Source organism: Pteronotus mesoamericanus, unplaced genomic scaffold, assembly GCF_021234165.1.
Source record: "Pteronotus mesoamericanus isolate MK-2021 breed Mesoamerican mustached bat unplaced genomic scaffold, CSHL_Meso_final contig_69, whole genome shotgun sequence".
Classification (NCBI taxonomy): domain Eukaryota; kingdom Metazoa; phylum Chordata; class Mammalia; order Chiroptera; family Mormoopidae; genus Pteronotus; species Pteronotus mesoamericanus.
The window spans coordinates 478486-500484 of NW_026555237.1; the positions used below are offsets into that span (position 1 = coordinate 478486).

Genomic DNA, 21999 nt, shown 5'->3' on the forward strand with positions numbered 1-21999 from the left:
CCCTTCCCCTCTCTCTGAAAAGAAATAAAATCTTTAAAACAAACAAAAGAGAAACACATTTAACATGGTCTTGATCTTGCTGTGACATCACCACGTTTTCTTCAGTGCTTCAGTGGGGAGTATCAAGCAACTTCCATTAGGACAACTGAGTCTTCGTTTCCAGATCAGAGCTGTAGACCCACAAATTCATCTCCAGCTATGACCTTCTTGAGGAAATATGGTTCACTGGTGGCAGCTGGAATCAAGTCAGAAACTGCAGAACAATATTTCTTCTGCTCTGGTAGCAGAAGCCACGGAATAAATTTTGCCACAACACATTTCATGCCAACATCCTGAGTCAAAATATCAGACACTGTAGTTTTTGGAATCCCTGGATCAGCTTCTAGTTCTTGCACTGTCAGTCGCTGATCTTTGTTGATTGCAGCCCGTACATGTTCAACATTCTCAGGTGTCTGCTTGTTGCAGGCTTTCCAGAACATGGATCACTTTCAACAGATTCTCCACCATCTTTGAAGTACTTGTGCCACACTTTTATTTGCACTGCACTCATTGCATTGTCCCTGAAAGCCTTTTGAATCATCTAAATAGTTTCTGCAGAGGAATGTTCAAGCTTAATGCAAAATTTGATGCAGATTCGTTTTTCTACTTCCTCAAGTTACTTTGAATGCAATGGCCACATAGCACACATGCTCACTCAACGGCGTCTACCTCCCCCGCTAACTAGAACAGTGAAGTTGTCATTGTTCATGCATGTGCATTCCAGTCCTCTCTCCTTGGCTGCCAGGTTACACAGATGTGATGCAAACCGTTCTTGCTACATTAACAATGGCTGCACCTTTTCTGATCAGACCACATATAATGCCATTAGTTTGGGGACCAAGAAGCAAGGAAACTTATAAGAGGCTGGAAGGTAGGCATTTTGCATTAGGCAGCATAAAATACTGGTAAAAGACAGTTACGATGACTTGAAAAACAAATAATGTATTTAACAAACCTGAAGCTTAAGAAGAGTTTAAAAAAAAACAAACCTGAACATTAAAATGGTATGTTAGTTGCTCAAGAAAAAAAATTTTAAAACTGATCAGTTTGTAAGCAGGAATAAAAGGGAAAAGTCCAAAAATTTGGAGACTTGCAGTGTTTGAAGAATGCTTCTCAAACCAAACCCTAAGTTAAAAAACCAAGATGGCTTTCTACTAACAAAGGAAGAGCAATCAACCTTGAGGGTAAGGTTCAAATCAAGGGTATGGTTATGATACAGTTACAACATTTAAATGGATTACAATCTCAGAGCATAGACCTAGTTAAAACTTTCAGTTGAACCAAATGCTCAGAAGAAAAAGACTGACAGAGACACTAAGAGTGTGGCTCTTCCCACAAGTTAGTAGTTATGGTATTAGCATTTATGAGGCAGACAGATGTCTAATAAAGAACTATGAGTATGGGCTACTGGCACACTGAACAAAACAGAAACAGATTAGAAGAATACAAAGTTGTGCTGCCAACAAACAGGTAAAGAGCCCAGATTAAAATCTGATTGATTTAAAAGTACATTTTGAACTCCAACATTCTACAGACAGGAAGGTTATAAAGCTCCAAAACCTGAGGGGTATTATTTTCTAATACCTACATTAAGATGAGGCTAACGGAGATGAATGAAAAGGAACAATCACCTAGCTATCAATGCCGAGAGCCACAATGGACTGAGAAGTCCCTCCAAAGACAGTAGACTTAGTACTTAAATAAGAATATTCCCCACATCCAGGGGAAAGGGACCCTAAGAAAGTCAGCCTGGTGAGATTTTTGAGTTGTTTTGAATTAGGGACTGCTGTGTTTCCCTCAATATTCCATTTTCTGAAGGGAAGTGCTTATAGTGTTTATCATGTCCTTGTTATTCCAATGTATATTTGGTGTGTGTGTGGGGGGGGGGTGGAGGGTAGAGGGTGAGAATGAGCGGTACAGAGACAGTATTTTCATTCACAGATCACCTCCAGATCAAGAGGAAACACATCCAAACCAGATGTAGAAAGCTGTGTATATTGCCTGGAAATCCTAATACTTCAAAAGCTTGATGCTATTTAGCTGGGATTTTTAGACTGGAGTCAATGGGGAAGTGGTAAGACTCTTGTCTGCAGGAAGGAGCGTCATCCAAATCTTTAGCTGACCAGAGGGCAGATCTGTCATTAGTGCTGTTTGCCAAATATTTTTGTTCTTTGCCTTCTGAGTCATATGGTAGAAATAGACCTACTGGTTCTTTTGTGATTAGGTGGACCTATGAGAATTTTTTTGAGCACCAAGCTCTGGGCTGAGGTGACATGTACTTTCTGGATAGATAATCTGAATAACTGATACAAGATGTGAGATATTCCAGGCTCTTTCCTCTATTACAGTATCCATCAATGTTCAGGGTGGAAGCTGCTCTGTCAGCTGGAACCTGGAGTGAGGTCATGTAGATGAGAATCCCCTAATTAACCCAATGGGCAATGCAGTATTATGAATTAATCTGTTATTAATCTGTTAATTTATGATTTTAGGATTGTGTGTTTACAGCAGAACCTTGCACATCCTGTCTGGTAATTGGAAGGAAACCCTTAATGTCACTGTACATTTGAGTCCGAGACAACCTTATAAATCAGAAGTTCTTTCTATAAATGATAAAAGGTCTAGCAGTTAAGCAACTTGTCTAACCACACAGAAACATGGTACAAGAATATGATGGAACAATCACTGTCCCACTAAATTACAGTGGGAGTTATACTCCAATCTTTAAATGCAGCTCTGGAATGCATTAAACTAACGAGTTAATTAACAACAAATAAATCTAGTCATTTATTCAACAAATAATAGAAGCATTAAGTTCCGAAGCTATAGGTACTTAGAGCTTAGAGTCATGTGGTACAGATGAATCAAATAACCACATAAATGAAAGTAATTGTTAAGAACAAATGATTATTATAAGAGCATGTGACAGATGTATCCTAATGGTAGACAGATACCTTGAGCCAAGATCTAAAAGATCAGTGAGAAATCATGAAGCTAACCCATAGAGGGATATTTTAGTAATGGGAATAAACAAGAATGATCCTGTGGTGTGAGAAAACTGGAAGGCACTGGAGCCAAAAAGAGGTACGGGCCAGATTACATAAGGCCTAGTATATATGCCACTTTGATAACGTAACACCACTATGCTACATATTTGTATCACAAGGGTTACCTCTTGTCAGGCCCCAGCAATTTTATAGAAACTACACATATATTAGGAATAGTGGTCATCTTGTTTCATGACACTTCATATAGTAAACATTAGATTGTATCCCATTATTTCCCAACTGATAAAGAAGGCCTCCTAGTGAAAATTTTCCAGATCTGAAACTTAGAAATTGCAGATGTTTTTTAATCCAAACTTAGGATTTATTCCAGGAAGGATTTAAGATAGCTGAGCTCAGAAACAGAGGGACATTATAGTTATTTATTGGTTTCTTAGTAGTACAAAGTATTGAGGCATCCATGAGAATTTAGTTATAAACAAAAATTTAATATATGAAAAATTCAATCCTAAAAATATAAATATCAGGGAAAAAATGTTAATTCTATCACAAGCATTTTATTCTGCCCCATCTTCAGAAAAAAAAAAAAAATTTCCATCACTAGAAAAGGAGAAATTTCTGAAGTGTATTCTATAAAATCACAAAATAAAAGTTCAGACAAAAAATAAAATGGCTCTGGCTGGGTAGTTCAGTTGATTGAAGCATTGTCCTGTATACCAAAAAGTTGTGGTTTTGATCCCTGTAGGGGTGCATGAAGCAACTGATTGATGTTTCTCTCACATCAATTTCTCTCTCTCCCCAAATCAATAAACATATCTTTGGGTGAGTATTAAAAAAAATATATAAAACAGAATTCAAAAGATGTTTCTAAATAATATGTTGAAAAGTCAATACAAAGTAATCACGGAATATATTTTTATGGTGTTGATTCTATGGTATTTCCTGGTATACAGATATAAAAGATTGCTTTTTTAAAAAATTGGAATTGCAGTATAAAGAAAAAATTTAACAAAATTTAAAACTCATATAAATTCTCATATACAGTGTCAAGATGTCACAGTAGATGAAAAGGAAACTCCTAAGAAGGTAATTGCAGCCAAAATTTTGATTTTCATAACACTTTCAAATCAGTAAGAAGGAATTTTAATGTAAGAACTTTTAGAGTAAAATAACTGATTTGGATTCTACATGATTTTACTTATATTTACTTTAAATAGAAAAAAAGAAAAAGTCTTCTGGAACTTACTATTAGGAGCTGACCTACACAGAGTTAACCTACACAGAGTTACTAGACTCTAAGTGATAGCACAAACTACCCAAAGTAAAAATATCTAAAGTAAAACTGGGTATTTCTAATCTTTACAACAGGGACAAGACTGTTCTAGATTATGGTTTATCATATGAATCCTTGAAGGAAAAGACATGTCTGTGGACCCTGTAATATTTAGCATTATACTTTGCTAAGTTTACAAATATTTGTTAAATTAACACTTTGTAAGTACTTGCAGCATAGTGTTTCACAAAATATAATTTTGGAAATGCCATGATATTTTTCCTGGCTTAAAAATTTGGCTTAATTATTAGAATGTTGTATGTCCTTCCCAAGCTTACAAAAACCATAGCTTAAATCCTACTGTATTATATTAGCCTCACTCCAAAAGCTCCCTGGCAGTTAAAACAGGTTACCTGATCACCACTTTCAAACCCAAATAATCATTAAGTACCTATATTTTTCCATAACTACACATTGGTGCCAGCACAATACTAAGTTACAACACTGTTTCTGCTTTTCCAAGGGCTTGTAGTATGGTGAAGAAAATCTTCATATAAATTTGTTTTCTAAAAGTGTGGGTGCTGTCATAGGGCTTAGTAAGGGCAAGAAAGGCTTCATAAAAGTTGACAGCAAACAGGAGTGTGTTGAGTGAACAAGATAAAAGGAAAGGCTTTTAGGGTAAAGAGAACAGTGTAAGCAAAGGCAGAAGTGAGGAACTAAGAGAACATTAAGTACAATAGTTCAGTTTATTGAGTAGAGGGCTTATGGTTGACTCCAAGATGGCCCCCAATGATGCTCCCTTCTTGTTATTTTGTTATTCACACCATTGGGTAGTCCCCTCTTACACTGTTGTACTGGGCTCTGTGACCAATAGCAGATGGCAGAAGTGATGGTATGTGACTTGCAAGATTACGTTATAAAAGACTGAAGCTTTATTTGGGGGGGGGGGGGAGTGTCTTGTATACATCCTTCATTTTGGCTCATTTGCTCTTGAAAAATCAGATGTCAAGTTGTAAGGACACACAGGCTTGTGTGTGACTGAGCCTGAAAGCAGATTCTTCAGTACAGATGACTCTAACCTTGAAGAGCATTCTGTAGACACTGAACCAGAACCACTCAGTAAAGCCAACTGCACATTCCGGATCCTTAGAAAATCTGCGATTGTTGTTTTACACTGCTAAGTTTGGGATAAGCAGTTATCCCAAATAGATAACTAACACACATGCTGGTACTGAGAGTTCTCACTGTATAAAAACCTAAACTGTTGGGATGGCTTTGGAACTAGACCATGGCCCAACAGGACAGTGTTAGTGAAGAGGCTGTTTATAAAAGCCTCATGGTATTTTACAAGACTACAGGTGAGGGCAGAAAAAAAAGTTAGTAACACTCTTACCTTTAGTTATGTGAAAAGCAGAAAATTCACTTAATGAACTGGGTGATTTAGCTCAGGTGATTTTCAACCAGAGAGCCGAAAGTGCTGCCTTAGTTTTGGATATATATGATAAAAACGAGAAGAAATAAACTAAACCGCTAAAGAGGAGTTAGGACTTCATTTTGAAAATTTGTCTCTCTTGACTGCGAACCACCCTAAAATTCAGCAATGGATTTTGAGCCAAGATCAAATCTATATGCAACTGACCAAAAAAAGGTCTAAAACCCTAAGCCAAGGGAGTGACTCTAAAAATCTTCTGTTTCAGACCTCAGAAAGATCAGATAGGGTACTTCAGACAAAAGGCCTGCTAAAGAGAACTGTATGCTTTAAAGATTCTCTCAAGCATCAACAGACTACATTTTAGGAAGCTTAAGGGTGCTGTTTCTCAGCAGAAGCTCAAGATAGTAAAAGGCTTATCTCAAAAAAACGTATAGGTGTGCTTTTCAGCTAATGGACTGGACCCCAATAAAATTCATAGAAGACTCACAAACTTTTTTAAAAAAGAATTATATATTCAGCAACATTGCCAACTGAAACTGGGAAAAAAAAAAAACAACCCAAAAAACAAGAGATGATGCAAAATATTAGGTTGGCCAAAAAATTTCATGTGGTTTTTTTTCTGTACAATAAGACATATTTTTCATTTTTACCAATAACTTTATCTATCTGGATATTTTGAGTATGTTGGCTAGCTCCCACTTGGTATAATGCTGGTTGTTCTCAATTAATGTCTTGATTTGACAGCCATCAACTTCAACTGGTCTACTTGACAATGAAGCATCACCACCCAGTAAGAAATCTCTAGCATGAAACTTCACAAACCACTTTTGACAGGTTCTTTCAGTCACAGAACCTTTTCCATACACTGCACAAATCTTTTTTTTTTTTTTTTTGCATTTTAGCTGCAGTTTTACCTTTCTTGAAATAATAAAGCATAATAAACCTAAAATGTTGTGTATTTTCTTCCATCTTCAGTATTAAAATGGCTACACAAAAACTCACCAATTTTGATTTTTTCTTAATGCACTGCTCATATGATGGTGGCCAATCTAACAAAATTGTTTCAAATGAAGTTAAAGACAACTAAGCACTACTAGAGCTATCTTATGGGGAAAAAAACAACCGAACTTTTTGGCCAACCCAATAAAAGAGTACTCCAGAGTGCAAAAGTTTTGGCAGGAAGGATGCTAAGAAAACTTAACAGCAAACAAACATGTTCTACCTTTCATGAAAAAGGTAAGGTGAATAGGGGGTAGGACCAAATGCACAAAGGGCCAAACTGAGAATCTTGAGTGAATTATCCCCAGGAATTGATGCTCAACCAAGGAAATACATCATCATCTGCCTAAATGGATTTCAGAAATGCTACATACCAGGGATCCCCTGTCCCCCGCACCCCCCCCCCCAACTCTCTGCCTTCCTTTTAATAGGACTATTTCACAACAGTTATCCTAAGCCTGACCCAATACTGTATACCAGGTATGTGAGGCGGGTATGCGCAGCCAGATTCCTTTAGGGTCTTAGGTTGGAAGAAATTTGTACTTGGAAAGCCATACTTACAGAACTACATCTGAGAAGCCTCATTGTATCTGAATCCAATCTGGGTAAGATTTTGGACTGTGAGCTGCTGCTATAATGGGATGAGACTTTGGGAGGTCTGAAAGCATTCTGCATGTGGAGACTGGTAGCCAGCCTCTGAGGATCTCCATCTCTGGGCATTCACAACCTGTGTAATTCCTTCCTACATTTTAACCAGGGTTAGTTTGTGTGACCAACAGCATATGACAGAAGTGAAGGTATGTAACTTCCAAAAGTAGGACTTCTATGTGATTTCTGCCCTGAGTGCTCTCTCACTTATGCTCTTGCTTTTGTTTCACTCCCTTGGGGTGAAGCCTGCTGCTATGTTGTGATGACAGTGATACAGCAATGGAGGAAGTCATGAACTGAGGTTGCTAACAATGATGTGAGTAAGCTCAGAAGTTAAATTCTCAACTCAGTGAAGCATTTCAGAAGACTGCAACCCTTAGTACCTCGTAAAAGACCCTTGGTCACATCAACCAGATAAGCTGCTCCCAGGTTCCTAGCCCTCAGAAACTGTGTGACATAATGAAGTACCTTTTGATTTATTGCTGTGAAGTTTGGGACTAATCTGTTATGCTGCAATAAATAGCTAGTACAGTGTGTAAGGAAGCTTAAGGCAAAGCCCGGATATGGAGGCCAAGGTCATTAAATCCCAGTAAGGAGATCTGCAGTTCATTCTATCACCTACACAAATACCTCACCAATAAATAAACAAATAAATATTTTTAGATTTCGAAGTAATAACCAGACTCACATATTTTAAAGGGCACCCAGATAACTTTGAGGGGGTTGGAAATGTGGAAACTAGAGTGGGGAGTCCAGTTAAGAATTTATAAACCTTTCAGAATAAAAAGAGCATCCTAATTTTTTTTTTTTTAATCCTCATCTGAGGACATTTTTTTTTTCATTCCTTTTAGGAAGCGAGAGGAAGAAAAAGAGAAACATCAATTGCTTGCCTCCCACATGCGCCTAGACCACCGATCAGCACCTGGAACAGGATCTTATGCATCCAGACAGGGGGTCACATGTGCCCAGACAGGACTGGCAACCTAGGTATGTGCCTTGACTGGGAATAGAACCTGCAACTTTTCGGTTACAGGAGATACTCCAACCAAGCCACATCAGCCAGGGCATAACAGGAATTCTTGGATCCAAATGCATTAATGGATTTACATGTAGGGTAGCCTTAAGAACTAAAAATCACTGAAATATATACCTCTTAAAAATGTGTAGAAAAAATTTTTTTACACGTGACAAATTCTTTAAAACACATTTTATACACCTTAGGTACATCTTAGGTCACCATTGAGAAACCAAGCACACATGTATGTTGAAAAAACAATCCATTTCTGTTGACATCCTTCTCTTCTACTTAAGGCCATGCTTTTTGACACCCTGCTTAATATCTCACATTCTATCATAAATACAACTAGAAATGCATAAAAATCAGTATCCACTCGCTATTGAAGCACTCCATAACAAAAATTATTTGGTATGAGGAAAATCTGTTGAAAAATTTAAACCTAAAAAACACATTTCAATCCTTCTAGAACTAAAAATGAAACATTATAAGTTAAAAAGATTTGAGCACTTACTATATGGTAAGGCACCATGTTTCATACTTTACACAGGATCTTATTTAATTCTTACACCACATTTAAAGAGACTTGAGGTATCAGCACAACCAGAACTTGAACTAACTCCATAGTTCATGGAATTGTTTTCAATACTATCAGACCTAATGCTCCCTTCTTTTCAAATCCTTCACTATTCTACTTACACGTTTTTCAAATAAGCAATCCAAAAACTTACTTGTAAAACAAAAGTAATTTTTTAAAATCCTCACCTGAGGACATGATTTTAGAGAGGGAAAGGGTGTGGAAGAGAGGGAGAGAACCATCAATGGGAGAAACACTTAATCAGATGCCTCTCGCATGTGACCCAACTGGGACTGAACCCACAATCTGGGCATGTGACATGAACCTGCATCTTTCTGGGTTTATGGGATGACACTCCAACCAAGTGAGCTAAATGGGCCAGGGCAAAAGGAAAGTAATTTTTAACAAAATAGGTATTCCAATATGTAAATGCTTGGGGTATGCACCCAGAAGACAAAATAATCACACATGCTTACATGTCTACAGAGAAAGTAGCAGCTCAGGACGCAAACTTTATGCAGGTTTTTACTATGGTTGACTTAAATACCACAAATGGTGTTGATGAAGTTACTTCCAAAATGGTAAGATCTCCTGCAAGTTCTGAACACACAAAAACACAACATTCCCTTACTTAAATTTTGTTGCAGTCCTGGAAATTTTTGTGTATCAAAACTGTACAAAAAACACTTTATATGTAAAATGGAGTAAAATTCCCAGCCACATAATGGGTAAGTGGAAATTTTACCCACTAGTATGTTCTATGGGATAGCCAAAAGTCACATGGGTGATTCTTTGTTTTGCAGGGCCATCCTCTGCATGCTGGAACTTATACCGTTCCTGGACGTAACACTGCCTCTCCCAACTTGTGACAATCAAAAGCATCCCCAAAGTTTTCCAGAAAGTCCTGGGGGGTGAAAGAATCCCCGTTGAGAACCACTGCAGAGAAGGGAGGAGAATTTGCAGATATCCCATAGCAACCCTAAAGGTCCTGAAAAAAGTATGCTGTATAAAGATCCTTCATTGTATAGACATTTACACAACTGTGCAGCAGAGGTGATACATACATACTCGTTGGAGTTCACTGAGCCACCAATTTCTATCTAGCGGGGTAGTCCTTCCTTCAGATGCCATCTCTAGCTGCAGGTGTGGTCCCGTATACTTCAAAATATCTAGAATAGTATCTTGAACTGTGCATCTGAGGTTGGCTAGATAAATTCCATCATTCCTCATATCCATTGTCAACAAAGTCCAAGACTTAACAGCATCACCTTGCCTCTTATCACCATTCTCAATATTCCCTAATCTGACCCAATTTTCTCCCTTTCCCCACCTTCCCAAACTCTTCCACTGATGTCTAAAATAAAAATATATCAGTAAACTCCTCTTTATAGTTTCAAATTCTTCCAATGTTCCATCATCTTCTTGCCGTAACTGAAGCCTGGCCGTGTCTTCTAAAAACAGTACTCCCTAAAGTTCTTTCATGCAGAAGCTGTTGATTTTCCCATGCCTTACCTACTAACAGATCAATGTTCATTCCTCTTAATTCCTTACCATGGCTAGTACTTTCATTGTCGTTCTTTCAAAAATCATAACCCATCAGTCTCTCTCCCCAGAGCTGTCATATATACTCTTTCTTGGTCACAGTCACAGAACTCAGTCTTTTCAACTAATACTGCATTTCTGGCATTATTCTTTGTGACTATATCTACATCTAATAATACCAAGACCTTCTCACCTGCACTAATCTTTTCTCTACCTCAGCCACTACTCCTGTGGTTATACTCTAAATCTTGCTTTCGCTCATTGTGCCACCTCTGAAATCTAAATGCAAGCATCTCACTCTTTAACCACCACTCCACTGGCCTAGTTTCATCTATTTCCACACTCTCACTCCAACAAATCTACCCTACAGAGCTTTCTGTTCCAATGAGTCCTACCGCTTCCCCATCATTCAGCAGCTCCCTGATGTCTTTTTTTCCCTGCTTCGCCAGTTTAGCTCCTATGGTCTACCATGAAAATTCTACTTCAGATTCTTCAAATCTCCTCAGCCCTCTCTTCTTCATACTTTCTCAGCAAACCCTAGAAAAACACTAGTATATCCCTACATTGTGCTTGAACTCAGTTCAATGCTTACATTCAACGGCCCAAGAGAGCTAATTGGTTTCACTTTCAATGACCACAAATACCCCTCAACTAATTCATCAATACTTCTACGTTTCTCTGTTAAGTTAGCTTTCCCACACATACCTTCTTCTCTCCTGAGGTACTCCTCACTCTAAGGTGAGGACCACACCTCACACTTGATAGGGAAAATACAATAGAATCATACTCCCACTGCCAATTCTACCAACTTATCTACATCTTTCCTCATTTACCCGCCTTCCTGACTTTTAAAAAGGAAAAAAAAATTATGCTGTTATTAGTCACCAGCCCCTCCAAAAAACTGATCCAGGAGACAAAAAATAGTTTTTAGGAGCAAAGTCCTTGAGTAGGAGTAGGAATAGGGTATTTTATACTTTTTAATGATTTCATTCCAACTATTATACTTGTTTTAATAATGTATTTTTATTTATAATAGCTATATTAACCATTTTTTATCTACTAATTCTATTAATTGGGTAATCTCTATGCCTCTATTTTGTAGATTAATTTGCCCCTTAGTTATCCATTATATTTTCCAGTTTCTTTGCATGCCTGCTAATTTTTTTTGCTGGGTCCCAAACATTTTTGGGCTTTAATCTGGGACACAGTTAAATTACTTGAAATTAATTTGATCCTTTTGAGGCTAGAGGTTAATCTTTGTTAGGGGAGTGCAGAATTAGCACATCGCAGGGGTGTTCAACCTGCCCGTGGGCCACAAGTGGCTCACGATGGCTATGAATGCGGCCCAACACAAAATCATAAATTTACTTAAAACGTTATGAGATTTTTTTGTGATTACATGTTGCAACATATTTAATGTACAGCCCAAGACAACTCTTCTTCCATTGTGGCTCAGAGATGACAAAAGGTTGGACACCACTGGCCAGAGCTAACTGAGCTTTACCATTAAGGGAAAAAAACCCTTTTCAGGACTCTTATCTGATGCCCCTTGAAGGCAGGACTTTCCATTCTGGCTGTGAGGACACAACATAGTCCCAGCCCTTTGTGAGCACAACTGTTCTTCCTCCTTCCTTCCAGTTGCCTTTCCCCTAGCCTTGGGGAGCCCCAAAGATCAGTTTTCAGCCAGACTTAAGGGAACCTCTCTGTGCATCTCTAGTGCCCTCCTGTGAAGCCACATCAGCCTTCCAAAACTCTGCATTCTCTGTCTCTTCAACTGGAGGAGGCTATCAGACTCTATTTGGGATCTTCTTTGCCTGGAAACTCTCTAGATAGTGACTAGGGCATTGAGGGCTCAACTTTGCTTCCCTCCCCCTCCTTCCCCTTGTTTGTGTCTCCTGAAATTCTGTAAATAATTTTGAAAAGAAATCATTTGTTGGTTCTCAGTTCCTGCCTTATATATATTTTTTCTGCTCCTTTTAATAGAACTATTCCAAAGAGTTGTCTATACTTGCCATAACCCTTTCAATATTTCTTCTATTCCACCTGGGCTTTTCTTCCCACCACTTGAACAAAATAGGCCAATGGCACACATTTTATCAAAGTAAACAGTTACTTTCTCCTTACTGATCTTTTCAGTGGACATAGTTAATTAATGTTCTTTCTCCCTGGAACACATTTAACCTCATTTTCTTTCTACTTACCTCACTTTTTTTCCCTACTTTTCTAATAGCTCCTCGCCTACCCAAGCCCCAGGGCACAGCCTTAAAAACCATTTATACACCAAAGACTTTCAAATTTATAGTACCAGCCCATGACTTCCAGATTATACACTTCTAGTGCAAACTACTCTAATGTACTACATCCTTGCATATTCCAAATGAATATGGACAAGTAACAAGCACTTCAAACTGAATAATTCCATCCTTTCTATACCTTCCCCCCTCCAGTCTTCCCTTTCTCGGTAAATGGCCCAACCATATATCCAGCTGCTCAAGGTAAAAATCAGGGGTTAATCCTTCTTTCTCTACATCCAGTGCACTCACATCACTCAGCAAGTTTGTTGGTTCTCCCTTCAAAATATACCTCAAATCCATCCATTTCTCTTATCTGCACCCTAATTGAAGTCATCAATGATCCCTCTTGCCCAATATGACTCATTCTCCACATGGTAGGGGGAATACTCTTTAAAAAACATAATTCAGATCATGTCACCCTCTTGCCTAAAACTCTTTAATAGCTTACTTCATTTCAAAACAATCAAAAGTCCCTGTAGTAGCCTACAGATATGGACCCCCTGACTTCTGCTGGGTCCTCATCTCATCCTGCTCAACCCTTTTTCACTTTGCTCTAGTCATCCTGGCTTTCTGTTCCTACCACAGGCTCTCTGCATCTCAAGGTATTTTTAGGTATTTTTGCCTGGAATGTTTTTCATCTAGGTCTTCAAAGGGTTGGCTCATTACCACCATTCAAATTTCCGGCGCAATGTTCCTTGACCATCTATGCAAAGAAAACTGTATCTCCCTTCCACCTGAAATTCTGTATTATCTTGCCCGATTGCCACATAAGAGTAGCATTATATTAATTTGCTTTTTGGTTTCTGTCTGTTTTCCCATTGGAATTTGGTCATGCAATTAAACACTGAACACTGATTATGTGCCAGGCACTATTTCAGGTGCTGAAAACACACTGGTGAATGAAACACACAAAATTCTTGCCCTCAAAAAGCCTCCATTCTAGAATGTAAGATCTATGAAAAAAGGAACCCTGTTTATTCACTATTATACCCACAGGGCATTTTACAGTCCTGGGCTCATAGCAAATACGCCGAAAACATTGCTACAAAAGTGAAAAAAATGGATTTGTCTTTTTCTCAGTCTTTGCACAACATACATCACTTCATGTATCCACACTTAGCTTTTAGAATAACGATCAAATTCTTCCTTTAGACTTCCAAACAACCATATTTATATTTTGTTTTCTCTTCAGACCTTTTGGGTAAAGCATGAATCCGCAACCATTACTACAAAATTCTGGCTCTAACTTCAAATTCTCATAACACTAAAAGCATTCTGTGTCTACTGGACCCCACTTCCCAGGATATTCACTAAATCCTTTAGAACTAGAGCCTTCCTAGACTAAATGGAAACCAATTACTCAAGCATCCAGGTTACTTTACTTCTCTATGTATTATGTTTATACAACATACAAATGAACCCATTACTAATTCAAGATTTAATGATTATGTAATTATAATTATGAACACATAAAATACATTTGAAAAAACACTTAACACAATATATTCATTACAACAGGAAACTATATACTCATTACAACAGGAACACAATATACTCATTACAACAGTAAATTATCATAGTTCTACTTCACTTTGCAGTTAAGAAAACCTGGGTGAACGGAAACATGCACACACAGTTTTGGAAGCTTAATAAAGTCCTAGGTCTAACAGCTCCCAGTTTGAAGCTTTTCCCAATTAAATAATTATCTAAATTTAAAGACATTTTTTACAACTATATCATACAACTCTATAAGGACAGAGAACTCATGTAACATATCAGACAACACCAAACACAAAGGATTGTGTAAATTTAAGTAGTTTTTGAGCATCAACAAAAAGCAAGGTCATTCTAAACATTCTTTTAGTATTCAGTAATAATGAAATACATCACTACAGCATATTTACACATACTGCCTTATACTAAACTTCACTAGTAAGGGTAGCTGACTTGTCTCAGGACACAAAAAGTCAAAGTACATTTTCTCAGAGGATATATAACTGATACTTGTGATCCCAAAATTATTCAAAAATGAAGCCCAAAATAACTCATCCCAATATATAAAAACACTAGAACCTATATTTAAAGTCACTCACAGGACATTTAAACTTCAGGTTATCTTTGCCCTTCAATTCACTGTAAGGCTACACCTTATTTCTTTAGCTTGTACTTGCTCTCCTGAAGGAAATTAAACCAAAATGATCTGCTTTAACAATCTGTTGCAAAATTCAGCAAACTATGTCACCAAGCCTTTATGAAGCTGAACCATACTTATTAAAGATAACCTTTGTAACGAATAAGAGGAAGGACTTTATCTTTTAAACAACTGACTATATCCCCATTCATCAAAGCTACAACTCCAAACAATGGATTATACTGGGTTTACTGACTGCAACAACTTTTTCATGTACCTGCTACAGTGGGACTGGTGGATGAAATTCAATTATTTTATCTAAAAGTGCGAAGCTGGGTATGTTTAAAATACTGTAATAGCTCAAAATTATTCTTATAATCACAGACCTTAAATAAACTTCATCAAGAAAGATCAGCTGCAATTTATAAATACTAAGATAACACAACTTTTCTCTAGCACGTTGCTTAAAATATTTGAATCACCTGGCCCTGGCCGGTGTGGCTCCGTAAACTGAGTGCCAAGCCTGCGAATCAAAGGGTCTCTGGTTCGATTCCCAGTCTAGGGGCATGCGCCTGGGTTGCAGGCCAGGTCCCCCAAAGGGGTCGCATGAGAGGCAACCACATATTGATGATTTTCTTCCTCTTTCTCCCTCCTTTCCCCTCTCCAAAAAAATATTTGAATCACCTGATTTCCCCGTAAATGTATGCTTACAGAAGTTACTGTAATATACTAAATCACACTTTAAGAGTTCAAAAGTTTAAAGATATATTCTACCTAGTTGTCTCTGTATTTCCTACTTTTATACCACTTCTGCACTTAGAAACTCACAATTCATTTTATTCCCTAATTAAAATAAAAAATTTTTATTCCTTTGTGGGTTGACTTCTTTTAAGAAGTAAAAATCAGCCTTGGACGGGTGGCTCAGTTGTTGGTTGGAGCATCTTCCCGTACACCGAAAAGGTTGAGGGTTCAGTTCCTGGTCAGGGCAAGGCAACTGATGGATGTTTCTCGTGCTCGTGTGCGAGCTCTCTCTCTCAAATTAATAAGCATATCTTTGGGTGAGAATTTTAAAAAAATCTTTTTTTTTTTTTTAAATGTAGAATTACAAACTATACCATCATTCCATGGCATTATTGCTCCTTTTAAAATGCTATCTTCTGCTTTACGATTACTGTTTTAACCAATTACCAATATGTCCCCTTTTCAGGCAAATTGAATCGTATAGTCAGAATCCACACCTTTATGTATACAAACAATTTCTGCCATTACATAGGTTCGTACATACACATAGGTATCGTCCATCTGTTTCTTTGCCATTACAACTAACTCACACCATGGATGCAGTAGAATGAAAAAGATAAAACTGAAACCAAGTCCATTTTAAAGTGGTAGGAGTGGTTGGTTTGATATTTAATCGTAGCCACAAATTCATGAGCTTGTAAATACAGGTTATTACTCCTTGTTTACAAAATGTAAGCTACCCTATATTTGGATGGTACTTTTAATTAAGTCCTATCAAATAACAGAGAAAAGGTAGTTCAGTACAAATTCCACTACAGATCACAAGGCACCCACAAACACCCTTAGATACATAAGCGCATTAGTTTTCATTATTTTTGTTTTATAAGACTGTTAAGTCTTAGTACAAATGGTACTAAACCAAAATTTTAAGTAACAAATAGTACACTGAATGAAGAGTTGATATTAACACTTAGGCAGTCAGGCAGTAGTTTTTGAGGGGTTCCTTTTGTAGTCAAGTCCTCAGTCTCCTCTTGAGCCTTTACTTTTTAAATTAACTTCTCCTATGTAATAACTGCCATTCTGATAAAACCAAAATAACTCCATTCGAAGCTTCTAGGACAGTAGATCTTTAAGCTTTCTACCACATCCCCCATTACCAATACCTTGAGAAACGGATAACAAGTATGACTTTTCTCCCTAGAAAAATATATCACAGAATTTTATATGCTTATGATAATCTACTGTCTTCCAGAATCATTTTCATGCAACCTCAAAACCCCAACTTAGAAACTTCTATTCAAAAATATCATGGGGAAGGTAAAAAGATGAAACTGGATTTTATCATTGCTTCTCAAGTACCTGTGATTTTATCTGGATTAAAAAACTTTAAAGGAAAAAGATTTTTTTTCAAAAGTGAGAAATCAAAAATTTAAACTTATCATTTAAAGTATTTTAAACTTATTTTTATTAAAAAACAAGGTTTTATCGTTTTGAAAATGTAGTGCTTAACCACTTTTTCTCATATCAGAGATACGTATTTCCAATTTCCACCTAATTGAGAAAAAACACCTGTCAGCTTTGTAAGTGGTCCTTGACTTTAATGATTGTATACTGGGCCAGTAATGAAGGAAGTAGTTTTAATAGGACAGAAAAGGTTGGTGTTATGAGACTATTCCATCTGGTTAGAACCCTATTAAAATTTGGTATTGGACGGTGATGGCTAGACTCAATTCTGCGTCTCAAAGGTGGCTGTGTAGGGTAATCAGTGTCTCATCATTAAATCTTATTTACATCACATATACTACCTAACCCAGCCTAAGTAAGGACAAGAAAGGTTATTTCTCTGCCCCATATAATAAACAGAGCCCTACAGCTTATCGATCCCAATGGAGGAAGTTAAAACACTATAGGAACCAGGTAGCTCCAAATTTGTTAATTATCACTTCAAAACCAATGTTTTCATAACGTCATTCCTGAACTGCGAAGTATCCATAAAAGAGAATTATACCTTAACATAAAGCTCCAATTTTAACTTTAAAAAGTCAAGAGTACCAATATCTTAGAAATTTTACCCTTTCCATTAAAGGTAAAACTGGCACTAAACTTATTAACATTTCTAACTTGAAAGTTTAGACCTTCAAGTTTATAATCTTTAAACTTTTTTAAAAAATATGGTATTTCTACCTCCTCCCCAAATGCTTATACTTCTGTCCTTTTTACCACTAATGGACTCATTTATTTCATATTTAGAGCTGATGGTCAGACTGATTTTGTAGTAAATCAAAACTTCAAAGGTTACTTTTTGATTTAGCAAGTTACAATGTATTGCAATACAGCAATTCAGACATTTAATCCCTGACATCAATGACAGCAATCAAGTCCCTCACTTTATTATAATCTGAAGTTACTTTTCAATCCTACTCTAACAATAAAAAAAATTACTAAATTCTAAAATTGACAAAAATTCATTTGAGGGGAAAGGGGACTTTTACTTTGTTAAAAATTAACAGCATGTCTAATTAAGTCAGTGTGTTTAGGTTATAATATAAAAATTGGTTAAATGGGAGTACATTTTAAGTGTTATTTTCCCAGGGTTAAGTTGTAGAATCCTGTCAAGTAGAAACCACAGAAGCAAAATATGCTAATAATCGTCAGGTATAGCTCACTTGACAATTTTGCAGATACATTTTCATCATGAAATGCTTTAACAAGGTGGTGTACACAAAACTGTCCTCTTATAAATCTGCTCTTTCGGTATCAACACAGGATTTTTACTTTTTCTAAACCAGACACTCAGTTCAGGTTCTAGGTCACTCTAGCCTAAAAGACACGATAACTGTCAATCAAAGGCAAAAGTTTATTTCAATCCTTTCTTTTTATAAGTATGATGCTTCAGCAAATTACCAAAGGTTTTGTTTTTCTAAGGTTAACTCAGAATCCAATTACCTTTATTTATACTTAATATACATTTTCATAATTGTGTAACATGCTACTGCCAATATTGTGATTTATACAGCCACTACTACCTGCATGAACCTCAGGACTGTACAGCTGCTGTTTACATTCTTCTATTAAGGTCAGTTAAATTCTATTCTATTAAATTCCTGAGGTCTGTGCTTCACTCATCATAGTTATGGCTGGATGTGAAGTGAAACAAATTCTAAACATATGACAGAAAAAGGTGGTATGAAGTGGAAAAAAAACCCAAACCCTTATTGTCCCTCCAAAACAGGGACACCACCACGTGTTACAAACTTATATCCACTGAAGCTATAAAATGTCAAAATTATTTCAGTGAACAAAAATATCTGTAAAATTGAACAAGCATACTGATACTTCAGTTGAACTCAATTCTGATTTCAGGCTGTAACTCTTGGGACTGTCCAAGACTTAACTAAAGCATCACTTTACTACATTTGTAAAGTGAACTGTAGTGCTATCTTGCTTGTATCAAAGCTCTTCCCTTCCTTGGCTACAAAACAAGAACTACAAATTAATTTCCAGGGCAATGTAACAAGACCCGAAATTTAAAGTATTATCTTTAAAACTTATAAATAGAAACAAAAATAAAACCAAAAGACAAGATTCTGCAGTCATAAGTACTTTAATTTTTATAAACAAATCACTTATTTAAAAATAAACAAATGGCACCATTCTACACTAAAGTTGATACAAGTAAAATAAATTAAGAGGTTCTGTCTCATGTGCTCAAAATCAGTACAGACAATCTCCACTACTACATATACTTATTTTAGCTAATCTCCATAGTTTAAGACTAGTCTCAATATTTGACTGTCACAACTATTTTATTTTAAAAGGTACACAACCCAAACAGTTTAAACAGCTTTATTTTCAAAATCCACATTACAGAGCACAATTTCTACATTTAAAATTCTTACAGTACCAACAAGAGATATAACAATACAGTTTTCGAGAAATTTGTAGGACACAAATCCAGCGACTCCTCGACTTCCTTGAACTGTCAATACACTGCACCTGCTTAAATGGTTGTACCTGAAAACCAAGGTATGCAATTCCTTAGGATTAGAAGTCATCAAGTTATACTGTCAAGGATCTGGGGGAAATGAGAGGAAGATTCTATTATCCTGATGTCTAAACCCGACTTCCACGACAAGGTAAAGCCACAGCTATGATAAAATGTCTATTAGCTGTACGCATTTTAATACTGAAACCCACCCAAATTAGACATCTCCATGTTATGATTTCTTTAGTTCGGTTATGAATAAAAAAGGACCCCCTTTCAAAATTTAGATCTGTAACATCTACTTCAAGTGGGTGTTTTCTCCCTGACCCCCTCCCCATGTTTAGAAACAAGAAAGCAAGCGAAGTTTCAAAAAAAAAAAAAAAAAAAAAAAAGGCTGGTAATACAATTACAGGCTTTAGAAGAGCCACATACTCATAAACAAACAAACAAATAAATATGCAACATATTCTCAAGGATTAAAGAAAAACTGAGGGACAGTAGTTTATTATCCTCCGACCAACTAGAACTGGAGAGGGAGGAATGGAGGCAGAAAATAAGTCCGATCTGCTAAGAAAGTCAAGTCGTCCGGGCAAACACGCAGTCCTCTCAACATTCTTTGCAGGGAGGGGATAAAGCCTCAGAGACCGGCCATCAACACTGGAAGACCCAAGGAGCTTGTGCGCCTATGGAGCCCCACAAAATTTCGAGGCCACGGGGAAGTGAAACGCCCCGCAGTGCAAAGAATCTGAACTCCCGGGCGCCGGTGGCGCGCGAAGCCGATGCGGCCCTAGAGCGCCACCCAGCGGCCCACAAGGCGGCTTGCAGGCGGGTCCTCCCCGGCACCCGGCGCGCCGCACCCCCAACAGCCACCCAGCCCGTTCCCCTCTCCGGATTCACAAGGCCCAACCCGACAACGGAGACCACAAAATGGCTGCCGGCAGCTTCATCACGTGACCCCTTTGTGCCTTTCGGGCTCTCGAACTCCGTGAGACCCGGGTACAAGTGGCGGGGGTCGGCGAGTGGCCTCAGACAAGGTCCCGCCAGGCCAGAGCAGCCCGGGGTCTAGGCCGGAGAGGTGGGGTAAAGGCCCGGCCGGGGACTTACAGTCGGCGGCAGAGAAGATGGCGGCCATTTTGTGTGGGTTTGGTGCTCCGCCGCCGCCACCGCCGGCAGCAGAGGGAGCGGGGCCTGGCAGTGGGTCGGACAGGGGAGTTAACACGTACCGACTCCTCTTCTTTCTCCATTCCGGTGGGCATCTGCGGCACGGCTCGGTTTATCGAAGCGTATTCGTGCAGGTCGGGCAAATCCTCACAGCGGAAAACCGGCAGTGGCTTCGAGGCGTCTAGCGCCCGCGCCCGAAACGACAGTTTACTCATCTCAGGCGCAGCAGATACCTCTCCGCTCTGGGGAAACGGCTCCGGCCAGCGGGATCATGGAGAACCGGGGGTTCGGTCCCCACTCGACTACCGCTGCCGGGGACTTGAGGGGCGGAGCGCAAGCCCGCCGTCCGGGCCCTCACAGCAGCCGGGAGGGTGGGAGGCTGTGCCGCTCCGCTCCTCTCTCGCTCGCTCTCTTCAATACGCCATGGCCAACATGGCGGACATTAAAACTCCACTGTGCGCTCTTCAGCCAACCCCAGCCATTCCCCACACTGCATCGCGCAGCGGCGCGGGCACGCGGCGCCGGGGGGGGGGGGTGCGGCGCGGGCTCGAGCGGGCGCCGGCACAGAGCGCGCGTCCCGCCAACCGTGGCGCCCGCCGGCAGCGTGGGCCGCGCCAGGCTGCTTGTAGCCCACGCCCTCTGGGCCCGGGGCGCGGCAGGCCGGGATGGGTGTACTGGGTTCTCGGGATCCGGGGCCCGAAACCCCGGCCACCGCTCGCTTTCTGCACAAGCTCCCTCATTCACCCTCGCTCCCTCCTAGCGCCGTTAGCCGGCAGGCGAAGGTGCCGGGAAGCTATCTGCACCCGCACTGCTTTGCGAAGGGCCGCGGCAGTGGAAGTGCGGAGTGGGGCCACTACCTGTGGTCGCCCCTCTCGAGCACCTGTCCCCGAGCCGGGCCGGCGCGAGGACCGGTGTTGACCCGGGACCACTGCTGCGGGCGACGGGGCAAGAGCGGCGCCCTTGGGCGCAGACGGTGGGTGAGGCAGCATTATCGCCGAGCTTTAGGTCTTTAAAACAGAACATGCAAACGAAATTAGGGGCAAAATGCTACTCAGGTGAACTTTTGCCAGCAGCTATTTTTGTGTCTAATGGAACTGGATTACATTTCATAGGCTTCGCATCACATCGTTGGTAAACCCAATATAAACGGCTGTCAT

At 39.0% G+C, this 21999-nt stretch overlaps 1 protein-coding gene across 3 annotated transcripts in view; it reads right to left on the reverse strand.

Annotated features, from left to right (window-relative positions):
* Positions 1-21335, reverse strand: part of EPC1 (enhancer of polycomb homolog 1) — a 78035-nt gene extending 56700 nt beyond the window's left edge. For all 3 annotated transcript variants that reach the window (XM_054582285.1, XM_054582283.1, XM_054582284.1), the window contains exon 1: positions 20905-21335. In XM_054582285.1, the coding sequence (XP_054438260.1) occupies positions 20905-21057 (153 nt within the window). In that variant the 5' untranslated portion in view covers positions 21058-21335. The remainder of the gene's footprint in view (positions 1-20904) is intronic.
* Positions 21336-21999: the final 664 nt, after the last annotated feature.